The sequence below is a fragment of the Elephas maximus genome, chromosome 17, assembly GCF_024166365.1.
Source record: "Elephas maximus indicus isolate mEleMax1 chromosome 17, mEleMax1 primary haplotype, whole genome shotgun sequence".
NCBI lineage: Eukaryota > Metazoa > Chordata > Mammalia > Proboscidea > Elephantidae > Elephas > Elephas maximus.
This window is the reverse complement of record NC_064835.1, coordinates 33,850,919-33,870,143: the sequence shown is the minus strand read 5'-3', so window position 1 is coordinate 33,870,143 and position 19,225 is coordinate 33,850,919. Positions and strand designations below refer to the sequence as shown.

At 42.1% G+C, this 19,225-nt stretch overlaps 1 protein-coding gene across 4 annotated transcripts in view; it reads right to left on the bottom strand.

Moving 5' to 3' along the window:
- TMEM45B (transmembrane protein 45B) overlaps positions 1-19,225 on the bottom strand; it is a 49,353-nt gene that overhangs the window by 1,414 nt on the left and 28,714 nt on the right. For all 4 annotated transcript variants that reach the window (XM_049856261.1, XM_049856259.1, XM_049856260.1 and 1 more), the window contains exons 2-5: positions 5,117-5,313; positions 2,717-2,923; positions 1,677-1,861; positions 472-617 (exon numbers count right to left, since the gene is read on the bottom strand). In XM_049856261.1, coding sequence (XP_049712218.1) covers positions 472-617; positions 1,677-1,861; positions 2,717-2,923; positions 5,117-5,297 — 719 coding nt within the window. In that variant the 5' untranslated portion in view covers positions 5,298-5,313. The remainder of the gene's footprint in view (positions 1-471; positions 618-1,676; positions 1,862-2,716; positions 2,924-5,116; positions 5,314-19,225) is intronic.

The window sequence follows — 19,225 nt, the reverse complement described above, 5'->3', positions numbered from 1 at the left end:
CTCTGCCGGGAACTCAGACGTGCATAGTAATTATGAGCTGTTATAATGTGTATACCTGATGAGAACTTTCTGCTATGGTGTATTTGATGGTTACAGCAGCTCTAGGAAGTTGGCAGGGGAAGCCCAGAAGTAAGGTGATGGGTCCCAAACGAGAGGATGACAGAGCAGTACTGATGCCTAAGTTACAAGTTCCTGTGACATCACAGGCTTAAAATCGGCCAGAACTGCCTGTGAAGCCGGAATCTACCACGGTACTGTGATCTGGACAAGTTATTTAACTTCTCAGAGCCTCATTCGCCAATTAGGGTAGTAATACCTACCCTGCAGGTGCAGGGTACCTTGCACAGGACTTGCAGATAGTTGGCACTGCTCGGTTATAACAGGTGTGCCACCGGGGATACCACTGTGATGTTTTGTTGGTGGGGCTGGTGAGGAGCAGGAGGCTTTCCACGCGTCTTCCCTCAGACATACCAGTACACGAGAGAGTAGTTGATGGCCACGATGCAGATGGCGGCCAGGTAGTGCCAGCAGTAGCACATGGTGATGAACATGATATTTTCATGATCTTTCTGGTCCCATTCAGGTGTTCCAAAAGGTGGAAACAGCACAAACCCAATCTGGTGGAATACAAGGAGAAGTTGGTCTTGTGGAACAACATAGCCTTCCTGTGGCCACCAGAGTTACATTCCCCACTGTCACCACCCACACTTCTCTTAGCATGGGAAGGCTTTTTTGTTTCTTTCTTCAAACATTTTATTTTGTAATAGATTTTCAGAGGAGTTGTAAAGATAGTAGGGAGAGATCCTATACTTTTCAGCAAACTTGCCCTAATGTTAGCATCTTACATAACCATGGTAGATTGATCAAAACTGTGAAATAAACATCCGTGCAACATTACTAACTAAACCACATGCTGTTCTGATTCCACCAGTTTTTCCACTAATGTATCTGTCCCAGGATACAATCCAGGATACCATGTCACATTTAGTCATAAATGTCTCCTTAGTCTCCTCCAGTGGGGGTATAGGTCAGTGGTAGAGCATTTGACTGCACATCAAGAGGTCCCTGGTGCAGATCCACGTGCCCCCTGTATTACTTTTTAGAAGCCCAGGTGGTGCAATGGTTAAGTCCTTGCCTGCTAACTGAAAGGTTGGCGGTTGGAACGTACCCAGTGGCTCTGCAGAGAGATGTCGCAGTCTGCTTCCCTAAAGGTTACAGCCAAGAAAACCCCATGGGGCAGTCGTACGGTGTCACATGGGTCGGAATCGATGGCACCTAGCAACAGTTTCCCCCAATTTCTGACAGTTTCTTAGTTGGGAAGGCCTTTTCAATTAGGAAAGTAGATTCTGGTTTTAGTATAGGCTTATTCAAAAAAAAAAATCTTTAGGGGAACAGTTTACAAGTGGAAATTGCAAAAAGGTATTACCTCAGGAGCATGGCCTGGGAAAATATTTGATCTGCTAGCTATGTGTGCTCCACAGATTGTTGCTGGCTAAGGCATCAGCAGAATATTAGTGGGTAAAATTACACAGGTCCGGGGGTGGGCCCGCGGAGAAAGGTGACTATTTAAACGCATAAGCGTATGTGAGTGCCACATTTTCAGGACTCCTCTTGGACATGCTCGGTAGGACCCCCTTAGTCCATGCAGTGTGTGGAGCATTGGCTTCAATAATCACCTGCCAGAACCAGGTGCCCTGAAGAATAATGAGACTGGTTCGGAAAAGCTCCAGCACAATATTGTCCCGAAGGATCACCTCCAGGGAGACACTGATGGCCCCACCAAACACAGCAAACAGCAGGAGGGAGTGGATGTGCTGGTCCAGTGGGGGTCGGTTGTGAACATGGTAGTAGAAGAGAAAACCTGCCACAAACCAAATTACAGCCATCAGCAATTCACTTGGACTTCAAAGGATTCACTCTTTCTATTAGAATTTCCTCCCACATCTGTCTCAAGGCTAGATTTTTCGACACTTGGGAAGTCAATTTACAAAACAGGGCAGCAAACAGATGCAGACTAAGTTTATTTCACGTGTATTTTTTTTTTTTTCTTTTAATCTTATAGAAGCCATGGTAGGGTTCAATAAAGGATGAGTAGGTGAAACATGCTGATTTATGACAAAAATTCTTTATTGTACGTGTATGTACATACATACTTGAAATGCAGTTTTACCCTTATTCAGCCTTCTTTTATTACCTCTTTCTGAGGCACAGAGAGAGCTTGTTGGATTACAAAAGGCATTTCAGCTAATGTGAGCTGTATCGGGAGATTGGTCCTAACGGTTGAGTACACTCCAAGGTAGAGGATGGAATGCAGTCTCTGAGCTAACCATAGCCATTTGTCCTCTGCCTGGTGGCTTTCAGCTAATCTCTGGGTAGTCTGCGTGTGTGTGCACGCGCGCGCGCGTGCACACGTACCCATACACGTGAGTGTGACCAGGGGTGGGTGGGGGCAGCTGTGGGCAGGTCCTGTGCAGTCTTAGCTGGAGGCTCTGGGAATGGCTAAAAGCCTCATGCTTTCATGGGCTGCTTAATGGAATATGTCATCTGTACCATCCAGAGCACAGGACCAAGGCCTATTTAGGTTTGGGAAACTGCAGGGATTTGGAATTTCAGGGGAAGGTTATTTGTGATGTTTCCGGTCTTCCGTGTTCTGATCCCTGAAATACAACTTGACACACTGCTCCCTTCTCTCCCTCCCTCCCTCTGTCTAAATTACCTTCAGTGAATGCTGCCACAGCCATCATCAGTCTGTCCACCCCCAAGGGAACGTAGGTGACGAGATAGGTAAGCAGATCGGTGATTCCTGAGGCTGCAAAGAACAGGTACATGGTGCTGTGCTGCCAGTTCATCGTCTTCACCCACTGGTCTTCTGAGTACAGGTGGAGGTGGGGCCCGTCTGGGACAAACTGCTCCGCCAGGATTCCTGCAGGAAGCGGGAGGACAGAGAAACAGTTCAAGACAAGCAGGAGATGACCGAGGATAACCCACAGTCATGATCACAGTGGAGATGGGCAGGAGAGGTGGCCTGAGGCTCAGCAGACCCTCCCTGCTGCCATGAGCTCAGCTGTTCCAGTACAGAAGATAGTCACTGAATAACCTGTGTAGAGATGGGCAGGAGAGGTGGCGTGGGGCTCAGCAGACCCTCAGTGGTGCCATGAGCTCAGGTGTTCCAGTAGAGAAGATGAGAGTCACTGAATAACCTGTGTAGAGATGGGCAGGAGAGGTGGCCTGGGGCTCAGCAGACCCTGCTGCCATGAGTTCAGCTGTTCCAGTAGAGAAGATAGTCATGAATAAGCTGTGTAGACATTTGGCTTTGCTGCTGTTCTTTCAGGGGATGGGGAGTGGGGGATGAAGAAGCAACAGAAACAGCTGCCCAGGTTCCCTGGAAAGTTGTCCAGTAGCATAAATGAAAGTCAGGCATTACCATTTAAACGAGATTAATTAAGAGCCATTAATCTTTGGGTCCCCTGTCAGGTCAACAGTGAAGGAAATCCCAAAAAGGAAGAATTAGGTTGAAAATGATAGAATCTGAGCAGAGAGAATGCTGGTGATGCACAAAGGGAGAGGAACAGTTCTCTGGTCTCTTTCCGTCAACAAGTACCCTTTCCAGGTACAGAGCTAGTCTGTGAGCTGAGGGCTCCCTCCAGCTCTGCTTCCTGAACGTTGGGAGAAAAAGAGAGTGCTCTAGACAGTTTCTGGTCAGACTGTGTCTTGGGAGAGACAAGCCTGTAGCCAGAGGATAGATGAAGCTGGGCCACAGTGCAGCTCTCAGTTATTTTCCCCTTTTCAGTCACCTAGTAAAGAAGGCACAAGATTTGCCTGTATGCCTTGTCCAAAATATTCTTGGGGATGCTTAGAATAAGTCCCCTGGGATAACATTCTAGACCCAAACATTTGTTTTTCAAATCAGCCCCTTTGCATGTAAAAGGTCAAAGAGTTGGTGAAAACAGCCCAGGAAAGGACATACCTGTGAAGATAGAATGAAAGCCTGTGAGAGCAGGGACTGTGTGTGAGTCCCTGTTGTGTTCCCAGTACCTACAACAGTGAATTCCTGGATGTGGTCAGGTCAGGTCAGGCTGAGTATTATTTTCACCCCAACCAAGGGGCCAAGTGTCATTATTTTTCTAGTCATATGGCCCCTACTATTACCACTACTGCTAGTTGCCCCAGAAGGGTGAGAAAGCTTTTCTGCTGCCTGACTGGTGAGTGAGAACATTGAGCTGGATTAGGAAAACAGAATTTGTAAACTTCGTTTACTCCAAGCGCAGCGACTGTGGTTTCCTCAGGCCCTTGAGAAACTGTAGGCCCAAGTCAGCAGTGGAGGAATGCAACTGCAAAATAAGAGTCCTCGTTACCACACAATGGGCTGATCCTGAGGAAGGACACTTCTTACAGCAGCCACTGCTTGTCCCTAAAGCACCACCAGTGGAGTGGTGGGAGTGACAAGTAACCAAGTGGTGGGTTTTGTTGGGATGGGGTAGAGTAAAGGAAAACTCTCAGTCCTCTGCTGTCTTGTCTACTTAGGACTAGCCTAGCATAAACTACCCCTCTCTGGAATTGCTCGGGATGGGGAACAGGCCATTGAGTTGCGTATTAACGAATATGAGATGCTAGTAGGAGAGACAATTGGCCAAAAAAGATGATTTTTCTAAAACTAAACTCCATTTAGTACTTTCTCATAACTCACGTACATGAACCTAATCTATTTTAATTGTCTTTTCTATTTTTATTTCTGCCATATCTTTTTCATGTAATATGTGTTCTGTTCTTTGTGTACTTCTAGGGCAAAGAATTAGTTTGATAATTCTTCATAGTGTGCTATGATCTGAGGTGTTATTAACTATCAATATGACAAAGTTCTGTACACAATAGATGCTGTGACAACATACTTAGCCTGTGATCAACCGGAAATCCTTCAAGCGCTATCTACCAACTTTTTGGAATGAAAGATGAGGATTTAACTCTCTTTCAACCTACCCCTCCTGCACCCCTTCATTTTTACAGCTACATGTTATCTCTGCCAGTAGAAACATCTATTTCATGGGGCCCAGAAAATGGGTCTGAGGTTCTGGATATGATGGGGAGACCCTCTGGACCAACTGACCCCAACTCTTACCAATGATGGAGAACAAAGTCCTGACTCCTGCTTCAATTATCTCAAGACGTGGATAATTATGGTTCAGTTGGGAGTTCTTCACCTTTTGGTGAAAGTACTTAAGTGGGTACTTCACTGACCACCACAGTCCAACTATCAGGAAGAAACTCCCTGGGAGAGCATGGCCCTTGAAGTTTGCCATCAGGACTCCAGGACACCTAAAAATTAGGAGACAGCTGTTAAGTGGCTGAATGAAGAAACATAAATGTATATTTTGACAGAAAACAATACAAGACTAAGGATTCCAAATCATACTCATAACATAAGCCTGTGTGTATATGTGTTACTGAAGTCATGGCTTTAAGTGACCTGTGTGACCAAGAGAATACCACTGAACTTAGGATTCATAGCGACTCTATGGGACAGAGCAGAACTGCCCCATAGGGTTTCCAGGGAGTGGCTGGTGGACTTGAACTGCCAACCTTTTGGTAAGCAGTTGAGCTCTTAACCACTGCACCAGTAGGGCTTCGTCCACTGAACCTAAATGTTTAAAAAATGTGGGTAAAGTAAAAGGACTGAGGCGGGGGGTGGGAGGGGCAGAATATAGGTAAATATTTACTGATCTGCTAAGCTGTAAAAATGGCATGGCAGGGACATCTGACCTCCTTGAATTTCTTAAGGGGGAGAAAGAATCAGCATCAGCCTAAAGCTGATTCCTGTGAGATGGTGGTCAGACATACCTCCGCGCTCCATCAGTTCTGAAACTAGCTGTCCCACAACATTGCTGCTGCTCTGCTGGGTTCAGTACTGCATTGGCCACACCCAAGTCACAGATCAGACTCAACAGTTACGGGGCTTATTAGGGAAGTAACAGGTTATAATTCAGGATCAGGAATGACTCAGGAAACAGTTCTTTGATCAGGACAGCCTCTTAACAGCCATCCACAGACAGGTCTCTCTCTGGCCATTAGCCTGGCCTCTGCCCTGCCTAGGAAGTGTTACAAAGCTCTTATCTCTGCCAGTAAGTGCCCAGAGGGGCACCTCACTCCACCAATAAGGCTTGGCCAGAATGCGCTCAGCTTTTTAGCTCCGCCAACAAGTGTCTGGGGCACCCTGCTCCATTAGCAAGCCTTCTGTCTGAAGGGTCTCAGCTTTCTCACTCCATGGGCACCCCACCGCACTGTCTCTTGCTGGTTTGGTTCTGCTTCATCTGCTGCCACCATTTCTCTGCCACTGCCTTTTGCTGTCTCTTGCTGTCTGTGTTATAGCTCTCTCCCTCTCTGTGTCTCCTAGGTCTAGCAGGTTCTCAGCACAAGGATCCAGAGCCTAAAGGATGCGTGCCACCCTAGCTCTTCTTTCTTGGTGATAGTGAGGTCCCCCTTCTCGCCTCTGGGATGACTCATTTTAAGCCTAGCAGGATGGCAGAACTCACCAACCCCCTCGTTAGGGTTCCATACCCCTCATTTGCATGGTCCCGCCACCAAAAGGGTGCCATTATTAGCAAGAAAGGGTGCATTATTAGCAAGTTATTCAATCCCCTTGGTGGGCCATAAACACCTGATTTCCGGACTCCCACCCAATCATTTGGTGGGAGTTAAAAGCCCATGGCAAGAAAGGGCATATAAAAGCAATCGCGGTCCATCACACCGCATAAGCATAAAAGTAAAGGAGAAAACTAGAAACGAAAAACATTCAAATACATAAACATTTTATGTATCAAAAACATAAGGCAAACAACAAATTGAAAAATGTAGCCTCTATAACAAATGATTAATAGCACATAAACCAAAACCAAACCCGTTGCTGTCAATTCTGACTCACAGTGATCCTATAGGACAGAGTAGAACTGCCCTATAGGGTTTCCAAGGAGTGCCTGGTGGTCAAGCTGCTGACTTTCTGGAAACCCTGGTGGCGTAGTGGTTAAGTACTACGGCTGCTAGCCAAGAGGTCGGCAGTTCCACCAGGCACTCCTTGGAAACTATGGGGCAGTCCTACTCTGTCCTATAGGGTCACTATGAGTCGGAATCAACTCAATGGCAGTGGGTTTGGTTTTTTTTTGGTTTTAAGCCAAACTCTTAACCACTAAGCCACCAGGGTTTCCTAATAGCTCATACAGCCCTTGAAAATAAGAAAGAGACCATGGAAAAATAGGCGGAAGACATGAACAGGTGATTCACAAAAATAATACAAATTGACAATAAATCTTAAGTGATTAAAAACATGTAAGTTAAAACTTTTATATAATTTGAAGTTAATTTGAAAAATCAAAGAGAGTTTTGGTGTGCTAATAGTTAAAAAAATAGTATTAAAAGGCTTATATAGATACAGATCAGATATCAATATATTTTGTAAAATGAAAATATAAACACCATCGTTAAAAATACTATTTACTGTAGCACGAGATAATCGGATCAAAATTAGGAGTTTCAGAATTTATTCGGAAGAAAAATTATCCTTTTGCCCCGTGGTGGTGACCAAATATGCAGGGTAGGAGGAAACTAGCAGTTGACAATTCAGAAAATACAACCTAGGAACATAAAGTGCTGGTGGTCTGCACAGCCTATTCCAGCCCTGGCTGAGAGCAGTTTCACACCTCTGTGACTTGCTAGTTTGATTGTGAAGGCTGTTTGTGTCTTCCATGCTTACAGTTGAAGTTCCCACTCTCCACCAAGAAATTTCATAAGGTTTTAAAAAAAAAAAAGGCTTAATAGTTAAAAAAGTTAAATAGTTCTTAAGGGCTTATAGTGAAAAGCAGCAACCCCATGTCTCACCCTTGCTTACTCCCTAGCAAAACCACCTTCAGCTCTTCTAAGCTGTTTCTTCAGGTATTTACCTCCATAACTTTAGCTAATTTGTGCATGCTCAACTGGACTAAACCAAGAGCTAAGAAGTTTCCCGAACACAACGAAACATTTCGAGGGACAGAGTAGCAGAAGCAGGGGTTTGGGGACCGTGGTCGGGACATCTAGGTCAATTGGCATAACAAAGTGTATTAAGAAAACATTCTGCATCCCACTTTGGTGAGTGGTGCCTGGGATCTTAAAAGCAAGTGGCCATCTAAGATGCATCAATTGGTCTCAACCCACCTAGAGCAAAGGAGAGTGAACACCAAAGACACAAGGAAAATATGAGCCCAAGAGACAGAAAGGGTCACATAAACCAGAGACTCCATTAGCCTGAGACCATAAGAACTAAATGGTGCCCAGCTAGCACCAATGACTGCCTGACAGGGCACAGAGCAGAGAATCCCTGATGGAGCAGGAGAAAAGTGGGATGCACATCTCAAATTCTCGTAAAAAGACCAGACTTAATAGTCTGACTGAGACTGGAGGGATCCCAGAGGTCACAGCCCCTGGACCCTCTGTTAGCCCAAAACAAACCATTCCCAAAGCCAATTCTTCAGACAAAGATTGGACTATACGACACAAAATATCACTGGTGAGGGGTGTGCTTCTTAGCTCAAGTAGATACACGAGCCTATGCGGACAGCTCCTGTCTGGAGGCAAGATGAGAAGGCAGAGGGGGGACAGGAGCTGGTTGAATGGACACGGGAAATACAGGGTGGAGAGAAGAAGTGTGCTGTCACATTGTAGGGAGAGCAACTAGGGTCACAAAACAACGTGTGTTTTTGTATGAGAAAGTAACTTGAATTGTAAACCTTCACTTAAAGCACAATAAGAAAAAAAATTGTGCCTCATGTCTTTTGCTAATTTATCATTTTCAAGCATTATCTACTAACTTCCTGAAATGAGAGATGAGTATTTAGCTCTCATAAAAAAAAAAAAAAAAAAAAAAAATTTTTTTTTTTTCATAATGTCGCTACTATGAAAATGAAGGGCTGCAAAGGACGGAGAGGTTTTAAGAGAGCTAAATACTCATACTCTTGCTTAAATCATTAGTGTTTTTTTTATTATGACCTTGTAAATCCAAAATCTTTACCAGGGCCAATAAAACCCTGCATGATCTGGTCTCAGGCTATCTCTTCGATCTCTCCTCCTTCTCTTCCCCTGGCTTCCTTTGCTCCAAGCACACTGAGTTCCTTCTATTCCTTGAAACAGTTAAGCACAATCTATTCCCGTTTCCAGGACTTGCATTATATGCTCATTCTTTCTAGAATCGTGTTCCCACAGAGCCCTAACAATTTTCTACTTTATTCAGGTCTCTGTTCAAATGCTATTTTTTTTCCCTGACTACTGTTATGTAAAATAGCAGGCCAAGAAATATGGAAGACAGCTTCCTGGCCAACTGATTGGAAGAGATCCATATTTGTATCTGTTCCCAAAAAAGGAGATCCAACCGAATGTGGAAATTTTAGAACAATATCATTAATATCACACGCAAGCAAAATTCTGCTGAAGATCATTCAAAAACGGCTGCAGCAGTATATCGACAGGGAACGGCTGGAAAATCAGGCCGGTTTCAGAAGAGGACATGGAACCAGGGATGTCATTGCTGATGTCAGATGGATCCTGGCTGAAAGCAGAGAATACCAGAAGGGTGTTTACCTGTGTTTTATTGATTATGCAAAGGCATTTGACTGTGTGGATCATAACAAACTGTGGATAACACTGAGAAGAATGGGAATTCCAGAACACTTAATTGTGCTAATGAGGAACCTTTACATAGGTCAAGAGGCAGTTGTTCAGACAGAACAAGGGGATAACGATTGGTTTAAAGTCAGGAAAGCTGTGCGTCAGGGTTGTATTCTTTCACCATACCTATTTAATCTGTATGCTGAACAAATAATACGAGAAGCTGGACTATATGAAGAAGAATGGGGCATCAGGATTGGAGGAAGACTCATTAACAACCTGCGTTATGCAGATGACACGACCTTGCTTGCTGAAAGTGAAGAGGACTTGAAGCACTTACTAATGAAGATCAAAGACCACAGCCTTCAGTATGGATTACACCTCAACATAAAGAAAACAAAAATCCTCACAACTGGACCATTGAGCAACATCATGATAAACGGAGAAAAGATTGAAGTTGTCAAGGATTTCATTTTACTTGGATCTACAATCAACAGCCATGGAAGCAGCAGTCAAGAAATCAAAAGACGCATTGCATTGGGTAAATCTGCTGCAAGGGACCTCTTCAAAGTGTTGAAAAATAAAGATGTCACCTGAAGACTAAGGTGCGCCTGACCCAAGTCATGATATTTTCAATCATATCATATGCATGTGAAAGCTGGACAATGAATAAGGAAGACTGAAGAAGAGTTGATGCCTTTGAATTGTGGTGTTGATGAAGAATATTGAATATACCATGGACTGCCAAAAGAACTAACAAATCTGTCTTGGAAGAAGTGCGGCCAGAATGCTCCTTAGTAGCAAGGATGGCGAGACTGCGTCTTACATACTTTGGACATGTTGTCAGGAGGGATCAGTCCCTGGAGAAGGACATCGTGCAGCGGAAAAGAGGAAGACCCTCAACGAGGTGGATTGACACAGTGGCTGCAACAATGAGCTCAAGCATAACAAAGATTGTAAGGATGGCACAGGACCGGGCAGTGTTTTTTCTGTTGTGCATAGGGTCGCTATGAGTCGGAACCGATTCGACGGCACCTAACAACAAACAACAGGTATGACCCACTTCTCAATTCATGTACACTTCTAAAATTTCTTTATAAATTACATTACACATTAAACATATAAAAAATATTACTTTTTTTCTGTGTGTGTGCATCCTCTCTTCATCCACCAGAATGTAAGCTCCTTGAAAGCAGGAACTTATTCTATTTTGTTACTGCAGTTTGCCCAGTGCTTACAACAGGGTTTGTCACAGAGTAAGCACTCAGTTAATATTTGTGGAATGAGTGAATGCTGATCCAAGAAGAGAGAGAGAATGTAGATTGGGGAAAATTATTAAGAACAAAGTATACAAGGAAAAGCAGGTCAAACCTCTTACTCAAATTATGTTCCTTTACCAGTGATTCCCTAGACATGAAATGAAAAACAAAAACTGCCCAGCTTCCAGCCTTCTTGGCTGCCATCTTTAACTAAAGCTACTACATCTCCAGAATATTTAATCCTGCTTTCACACTCCCATTGTATCCCATGTCCCATGTGATATCAAAAAAGAGTAAGTACATTAAAATAAGAAAGTTGGAAAATTTGTGAAAGCATTTCGTGATGTTTGTTTTCATATTTGTGGTTTTTTTCCTTAGACTGAAAAGTTTTATAGTGTAATGGTCAGACCTTCTTGGGTATATTAGGAAGCTCATCTTTTAAGTGTTAGCTTTCTTCAGTGTTTGTTGTTAAATGTTTTTTAAAGCTAGTCTTCTCAAGGATTTAGCCTATTTGAATGGGGTTATTCAAATTACTAGAAGTATAATTTTTATTGTTCAATTTAAAGTTAGTTATTGCCTTGTTCTTCCAACTAAAACTGACCCACCGTATATGATGAAAGTAAAATAATTGCAAAACAATGATAGTCATGCCAAGAGTAATCATAAGAGAGCTTTATCAATACAATAGACTTTAAGACAGACTATATTACTGGGAACAAAGTGATACTGCATAATGATAAAAGGGTCAACACATCAGAAATATATAACAAAATCAGAAAAGTATAGAAGAACACTATCAAAAACCTGACCTGATTTTAATAGAACAATCTACCCAAGAACTGCATAACATACTCTTTTTAAGAAAATATAAAACATATTTCAGGATAGGTCATAAAACAAGTCTCAGTAAATTTAAAATAACTGAATTTATATAATGTTCTGAAACCACAGCAGAATTAAGTTAAAAATTAACAACACAAATCTAGGAAACTGCCCCCTCAACCCCTGATATTTGAAAATTAAATAACACACTTCTAAATAACCCATGGGTCCAGGGAGAAATCACAAGGGATATTAGAAAATACCTTGAACTGAATCAAAATGAAAGCACAGCATATAAACATTTATGGGATAAAGCTAAAACAGTGCTTAGAGGGAAATTTATAGCTTTAGACGCTTATATTAAATGTATGAAAATCAGTAATCAATTCCCACCTAAAGAAGCTAGAAAAAGGACAATTCAAACCAAAAGTAAATAGAAGGAAGGAAATTATAAAGACCAGAGCTGAAATCAATGAAACAAAAGGGAAAGTCAATAAAATCAAAAGTTCTTTGAAAAGATTAATAATATTGATAAAAACTTCTAGACCAAGAAAAGGCGAGGACATATTTTTTTAAATTATTTTTTCTTTTTATTGTACTTTAGACAAAGGCTTATAGAACAAACTAGTTTCTCATTAAACAGTTAGTACACATATTGTTTTATGACATTGGTTAACAACCCCACACGTCAGCACTCTACCTTCTTGACCTTGGGTTCCCTTTTACGAGCTATCCTGTTCCCTCCTGCCTTCTAGTCCCTGCCCCTGGGCTGGTGTGCCCCATTAGTATTGTTTTGTTTTATGGGCCTGTCTAATCTTTGGCTGAAGGGTGAACCTCAGGAATGACTTCATTGCTGAGCTTAAAGGGTGTTTGGGGACCATAATTTCGGGGTTTCTCCAGTCTCTGTCAGACCAGTAAGTCTGAGAGGACATAAATTACCAAAATCAGAGGTAGAACAGGGGACATCACTAAAGATTCTATAGAAACTAAAAGGATTATAAGGGAGTATTATGAATATATTTATACCAACAATTAGACAACTTGAATGAAATGTATAAATTCCTAGAAAGATGCAAACCACTTAAGTTCACTAAAGAAGAAATAGATAACCTGAGTAGCCACATGTATGAAGAAAGTAAATTTGTAATTAAAAACTTTCCTACAAGAAAACTGACTCAAGAAGAAAAAGAAAACTTTAATAGACCTCTATTAAGTAAATCATTGAATTAATAATTAAATCTTCAAACGAAGGAAAGTCCAAGCCCAGATGATGTCGATGGTATATCATATGAAACATTTAAAGAAGAAACAATACCAAGCCTACACACTTTCAGAAAATAAAGAGGAAACATTGCACAACACAGACCAGTATTAAGCACCCTGATAACAAAGCCAAAATATCACAAGAAAATGGAGTCTTCCTTTTTAACCTGCTCTCTGTCTCCAACATGACAAAGACTGGAAAAGAAAAAAGGAGAATAGTACTGAAGAAAAAGAAAACATGCTGTAATATACTTCACAGAGATGAGAAGATACTATATCCCTAATAGGTTCTACCACCTGTCTGTCAGTTTGTCATACTGTGGTGGCTGGTGTGTTGCTATGATGCTGGAAGCTATGCCACCAGTACTTCAAATATCAGTAAGGTCACCCATGATGGACAGGTTTCAGCAGAGCTTCCAGACTAAGATTAGGAAGAAAGGCCTTGCAACCTACTTCTGAAAATTAGCCAATGAAAACTATGGATCACAACAGAATATTGCCCATTATAGTGCTGAAAGGCACTTAAAATACACGGTGGCCACAACAGACTCAAGCATACCAACGATCATGAAGATGGCACAGGATTGGGCAATGTTTCGTTTGGCTGTACCTGAGGTCAAGGTGATCGAGGTCCCTGTGAACTAAATTATGACATAGGGCTAGAGAGTTGAATACCTCTGAGGAAGGATAGTGAAGGCATATTGCTGGCCTTGCCAGCTGAAGGCACACTGCTTCTGGTGTTCCTTTGAAGCCAGAATCAAGAAAAAGGCACTGGCCAGATCAATAGCTGCATACCAAGTACCAGGAAATTGAAGTCACCACTTGGTTAAGTTTACAATAATCCACTGTCAGTCTCCAAGATCCATCTGTTTTTTGCACAGGCCAAACAGGTGATTGAATGGGGATGGGGTGGAAATCACCACCCCTGCATCCTTCAGGTCCTTGATGGTGACAATAATCTCTGCAATCCCTCCAGGAATGCAGTATTACTTTTGGTTTACTATTTTCCTAGGTGGGGCAGTTCTAATAGCCTCCACTTGGCTTTTCGTACCATAATAGCCCTTACTGCACACGTTAGGGATTCAATGTGGGAGTTCTGCCAGCTACTGAGTAATCATTCCAATTATGCATTCTGAAACCGGAGAAATCACTACAGGACAGGTTTGGGAATCCACAGGACCCACTGTGAGATGAACCTGAGATATGACTTTATTAATAACCTGACCTCAATATGCCCCCACTCTGGTGGGCCACAGTGATGTTTTGGGTCTCCTGGAATTAGTGTCAGTTCAGAGCCAGTATCCAGTAACCCCCAGAAGTCTGATTATTTCCTCTTCCCCAATGAACAGTCACTCACATAGAAGGCCATAGATCCCTCTGGGGAAGGCTGGGAGAAAACAGTATAAATTTTTGGTAGCACAGTGGGTTCCTTTCTCAAGGGGTCCCAGCATCCCTTTCATTGACTGGCTCAAGTCTGGGAATTGATTGAGGGGCTGTAACTCTCTATTCTGGCAATTCTAGTTAGATTGATTTTCACTGCAGCTAGAATTCTACTCATATAGATCAAGTAAATAGTAGATTTCCCATCTATTTCACTCCTAGGGACACCATGAAAGTAACCAATGCCATAAATCCATATGAATCAGACTATTGTGATTACTGCTTTGACTCAGCTGTTTATTATGGTAACCACACCTACCTTATCTTTGTCAACTGAGTACTGCCACTTGGCCCATAACACCCAATCAGCCCCATTGTAGTTAGGTGTCTTAATTCAATTAAGACACTTTCCACTGTCAAATCTGACTGACATAAAATAGCAATCAGAGCATGCTGGGGCTGCCTTCACAAATTTGTTCTTCACCACTGTGGTAAAAGGTGTGTCCTCTAGGCACTGCATGTGTGGGTCTGTGGGTCCAGCCTGATAAATTCACTCTAATATGCCAGTTTCCCTGAGTTTTTGGATACGTTCTTGAACAGTATATCAAGACAGGTCTGGTACTTCAACTTGATTTAGTGTAGACCACTTAATCCATGCTTTAGCAAATGAACCAAATAAACTATTAGATCCTTTCCTGTCCTTTTGAGCTGAAACAGTGAGCAAAGAATCTGTGCCTAGTGGGTCCATATCAATAAACTCAGATTTATCCAAGTTTATGTTCCTGGAACCATTATCGCACACTCTTAATAACTATTCCCAAACATATTCCCTAGGTTTCTGTTTGTACATATGAGAAAAGTCAAGCAGTTCTTTTGGAGTAGTGTACCTCCTTCTGGGTCACCCTTTGTACTTTACCTTTTGGGGCTCATTGGGATTAAGTCTAGTTATAGGTCTAGAAGCAAAATGGGCAGCGGGGATGTGTTCTGAGAACATTCACCAATATCTTGTAAGGCATCTTCTTACAAGATGTGCCAGACGATCACTGAGATTACTTGGATCTCATCCCAGGTGATATCTCAGACAAAGTCTCTTCAGACAGTGCTAGTTTAATCTCATCGGATGGGGGTGAAGAGGCTAGTGGTTTAATTGGAGAGAGTCCCTTATGAGATATATGATTTTCAAATATTTTCTCCCATTCTGTTGGCTGTATTTTCACATTCTTAATGGTGTCCTTGTAGGCGTATGGATACAAGGAAGACCAGTTAATACGACTATTATTCAAATTTACACACCAACCACTAAGGCCAAAGATGAAGAAATAGATTTTTATTAGCTACTGCAGTCTGAAATTGATCAAACATGCAATCAGGATGCATTGATAATTACTGGTGATTGGAATGCGTAAGCTGGAAGCAAGAAGGATCAGTAGCTGGAAAATATAGCCTTGGTGATAGAAACAATGCTGGAGATCAAATGATAGAGTTTTGCAAGACCAACTTCTTTGTTGCAAATACCTTCTTTCACCCACATAAACAGTGACTATTCACACGGACCTTGCCAGATGGAATACACAGGAATCAAATTGACTACATCTGTGGAAAGAGACGAAGGAAAAGCTCAATATCATTAGTCAGAACAAGGCCAGGGGCCAACTGTGGAACAGACCGTCAATTGCTCATATGCAAGTTCAAGCTGAAACTGAAGAAAATCAGAGCAATTCCATAAGAGCCAAAATATGACCTTGAGTATATCCCACCTGAATTTAGAGACCATCTCAAGAATAGATTTGACGCACTGAACACTAGTGACTGAAGACCAGACAAGTTGTGGAATGACATCAAGGACGTCATAGATGAAGAAAGCAAGAGGTCATTGAAAAGACAGGAAAGAAAGAAAAGACCAAGATGGATGTCAGAGGAGACTCTGAAACTTGCTTACAAACGTCGAGCAGCTAAAGCAAAAGGAAGAAATGATGAAGTAAAAGAACTAAACACAGAAGATTTCAAAGGGCAGCTCAAGAAGACAAAGTATTATAATGACATGTGCGAAGAGCTGGAGATAGAAAATCAAAACAGAAGAACACTTTTGGCATTTCTCAAGCTGAAAGAACTGAATAAAAAATTCAAGCCTTGAGTTGCAATAGTGAAGGATTCTATAGGGAAAATATTAAATGATGCAGGAAGCATCAAAAGAAGATGGAAGGAATACGCAGAGTCATCATACCAAAAAGAATTAGTCAATGTTCAACCATTGCAAGAGGTAGCATATGATCAGGAACCAATGGTACTAAAGGAAGAAGTCCAAGCCGCTCTGAAGGCATCGGCGAAAAACAAGGCTCCAGGAATTGATGGAGTATCAACTGAGATGTTTCAACAAACAGACACAGCGCTGGAAGTGCTCACTCGTCTATGCCAAGAAATATGGAAGACAGCTTTCTGGCCAACTGACTGGAAGAGATCCATATTTATGACTATTCCCAAGAAAGGTGATCCAACCAGATATGGAAATTATAGAACAATATCATTAATATCACATGCAAGGAAAATTTTGCTGAAGATCATTCAAAAGCGGCTGCAGCCATATATAGACAGGGAACTGCCAGAAATCCAGGCTGGTTTCAGAAGAGGATGTGGAACCAGGGATATCATTGCTGATGTCAGATGGATCCTGGCTGAAAGCAGAGAACATCAGAAGGATGTTTACCTGTGTTTTATTGATTATGCAAAGGCATTTGACTGTGTGGAGCATAACAAATTATGGATAACAGTGCGAAGAATGGGAATTCCAGAACACTTAATTGTGCTAATGAGGAACCTTTACATAGATTAAGAGGCAGTTATTCAGACAGAACAAGGGGATACTGATTGGTTTAAAGTTAGGAAAGGTGTACGTCAGGGTTGTATCCTTTCACCATACCTATTCAGTCTGTATGCTGAGCAAATTATCCGAGAAGCTGGACTATACGAGGAAGAACGGGGCATCAGGATTGGAGGAAGACTCATTAACCTGTGTTATGCAGATGACACAGCCTTGCTGGCTGAAAGTGAAAAGGACTTGAAGTACTTACTAATGAAGATCAAAGACCACAGCCTTCAGTATGGATTACACCTCAACATAAAGAAAACAAAAATCCTCACAACTGGACCATTGAGCAACATCATGATAAACGGAGAAAAGACTGAAGTTGTCAAGGATTTCATTTTACTTGGGTCCACAATCAACACCCAGGGAAGCAGCAGTCAAGAAGTCAAATGACACATTGCATTGGGTAAATCTGCGCAAAGAACCTCTTTAAAGTGTTGAAAAGCAAAGATGTGACCTTGAAGACTAAGGTACGCCTGACCCAAGCCATGGTATTTTCAATCGCATCATATGAAAGCTGGGGAATGAATAAGGCAGACTGAAGAAAAACTGATGCATTTGAATTGTGGTGTTGGCGAAGAATATTAAATATACCATGGACTGCCAGAAGAATGAACTAATCTGTCTTGGAAGAAGTACAACCAGAACGCTCCTTAGAAGCAAGGATGGCGAGACTGCATCTTACATACTTTGGACATGTTGTCAGGAGGGATCAGTCCCTGGAGAAGGACATCATGCTTGACAAAGTACAGGGTCAGCAGAAATGAGGAAGACCCTCAACAAGGTGGATTGACTGCAACAGTGAACTCAAGCATAACAACGATTGTAAGGATGGTGCAGGACTGGGCAGTGTTTCGTTCTGTTGTGCATAGGGTCGCTATGAGTTGGAACTGATTTAACGGCACCTAACAATTTTTTTTTTTTTTAACAACGTGTCCTTTGAAGCACAAAAGCTTTTAATTTGATGAAGTTCCATTTATCTGTTTTTTTCTTTGTCGTTTATGCTTTTGATGTCATATTTAAGAAATCATTGCCTGACCCCAGATCACAAAGATTTACTGTTATGTTTTCTTCCAAGAGTTTTATAGTTTTGGCTTTTAAATTTAGGTCCATGATCCATTTTGAGTTAATTTTTGTATATGTTTATGAGGTAGGGATCTGAATTCTTTTTTTTTTTTTTTTGCATGTGGATATCCCACTCTCCCAGCACCATTTGTTGAGAAGATTATTCTTTCTTCCCTTTGAATTGTCTTGGAACCCTTTCTACCCTTGAAGGTGGGTTTCATCAATTTTAAAAGAAAGATATTGCCTATAACAAGCTAGAACTGTGATATAGACACGTTAACTCAACTATTATGACATATAATAAGAGAGTATTGTTACAGTGTTATGACAATAAAGGGGAGGACGTTTACTCAGCCTTGGGGAAATCAGAGAAAGATTGTCAGGGGAAGTGTCACTAAAGCTTCCTTGAAAAACAAGCATTAATCAGGTAGTGTGGGTGGAGTTCGAGCAGAGCAAATACCATGTGCAAAGGTAGAGGCAGTTGCAGTAAATCATACATATGATCAGAGTTGAGGCAGATGTTACTGTCATAAGCTTGGTCAGACTCCATTGTATTGATTGCCTCAATCCATTTTAGTTTGGTGAACTTAGAGGCCTGCATGAACAGCATCTGTGTGTTTCCCACTGGTCTCCCAACACCACCTGACTCACTCTTACGGTAACTTACAGCTGAACCTGGGTGGCCAAGCCACAGACTGAGTTCTGTCGTTGCTGCACTCAAAACCCTGAATGTTTTATGCTGGTAAGACCCCTACACAGACAGCCCCATTCCCACCCACCTTTTAATTATTCCCACCTACCTCCTTTCTGGTGGCATGGTGGTTTAGAGCTCGGCTGCTAACCAAAAGGTCAGCAGTTTAAATTTATCAGCCGCTCCTTTGAAACCCTATAGGGCAGTTCTACTCTGTCCTATAGGGTCTCTATGAGTCAGAGCCGACTTGATGGC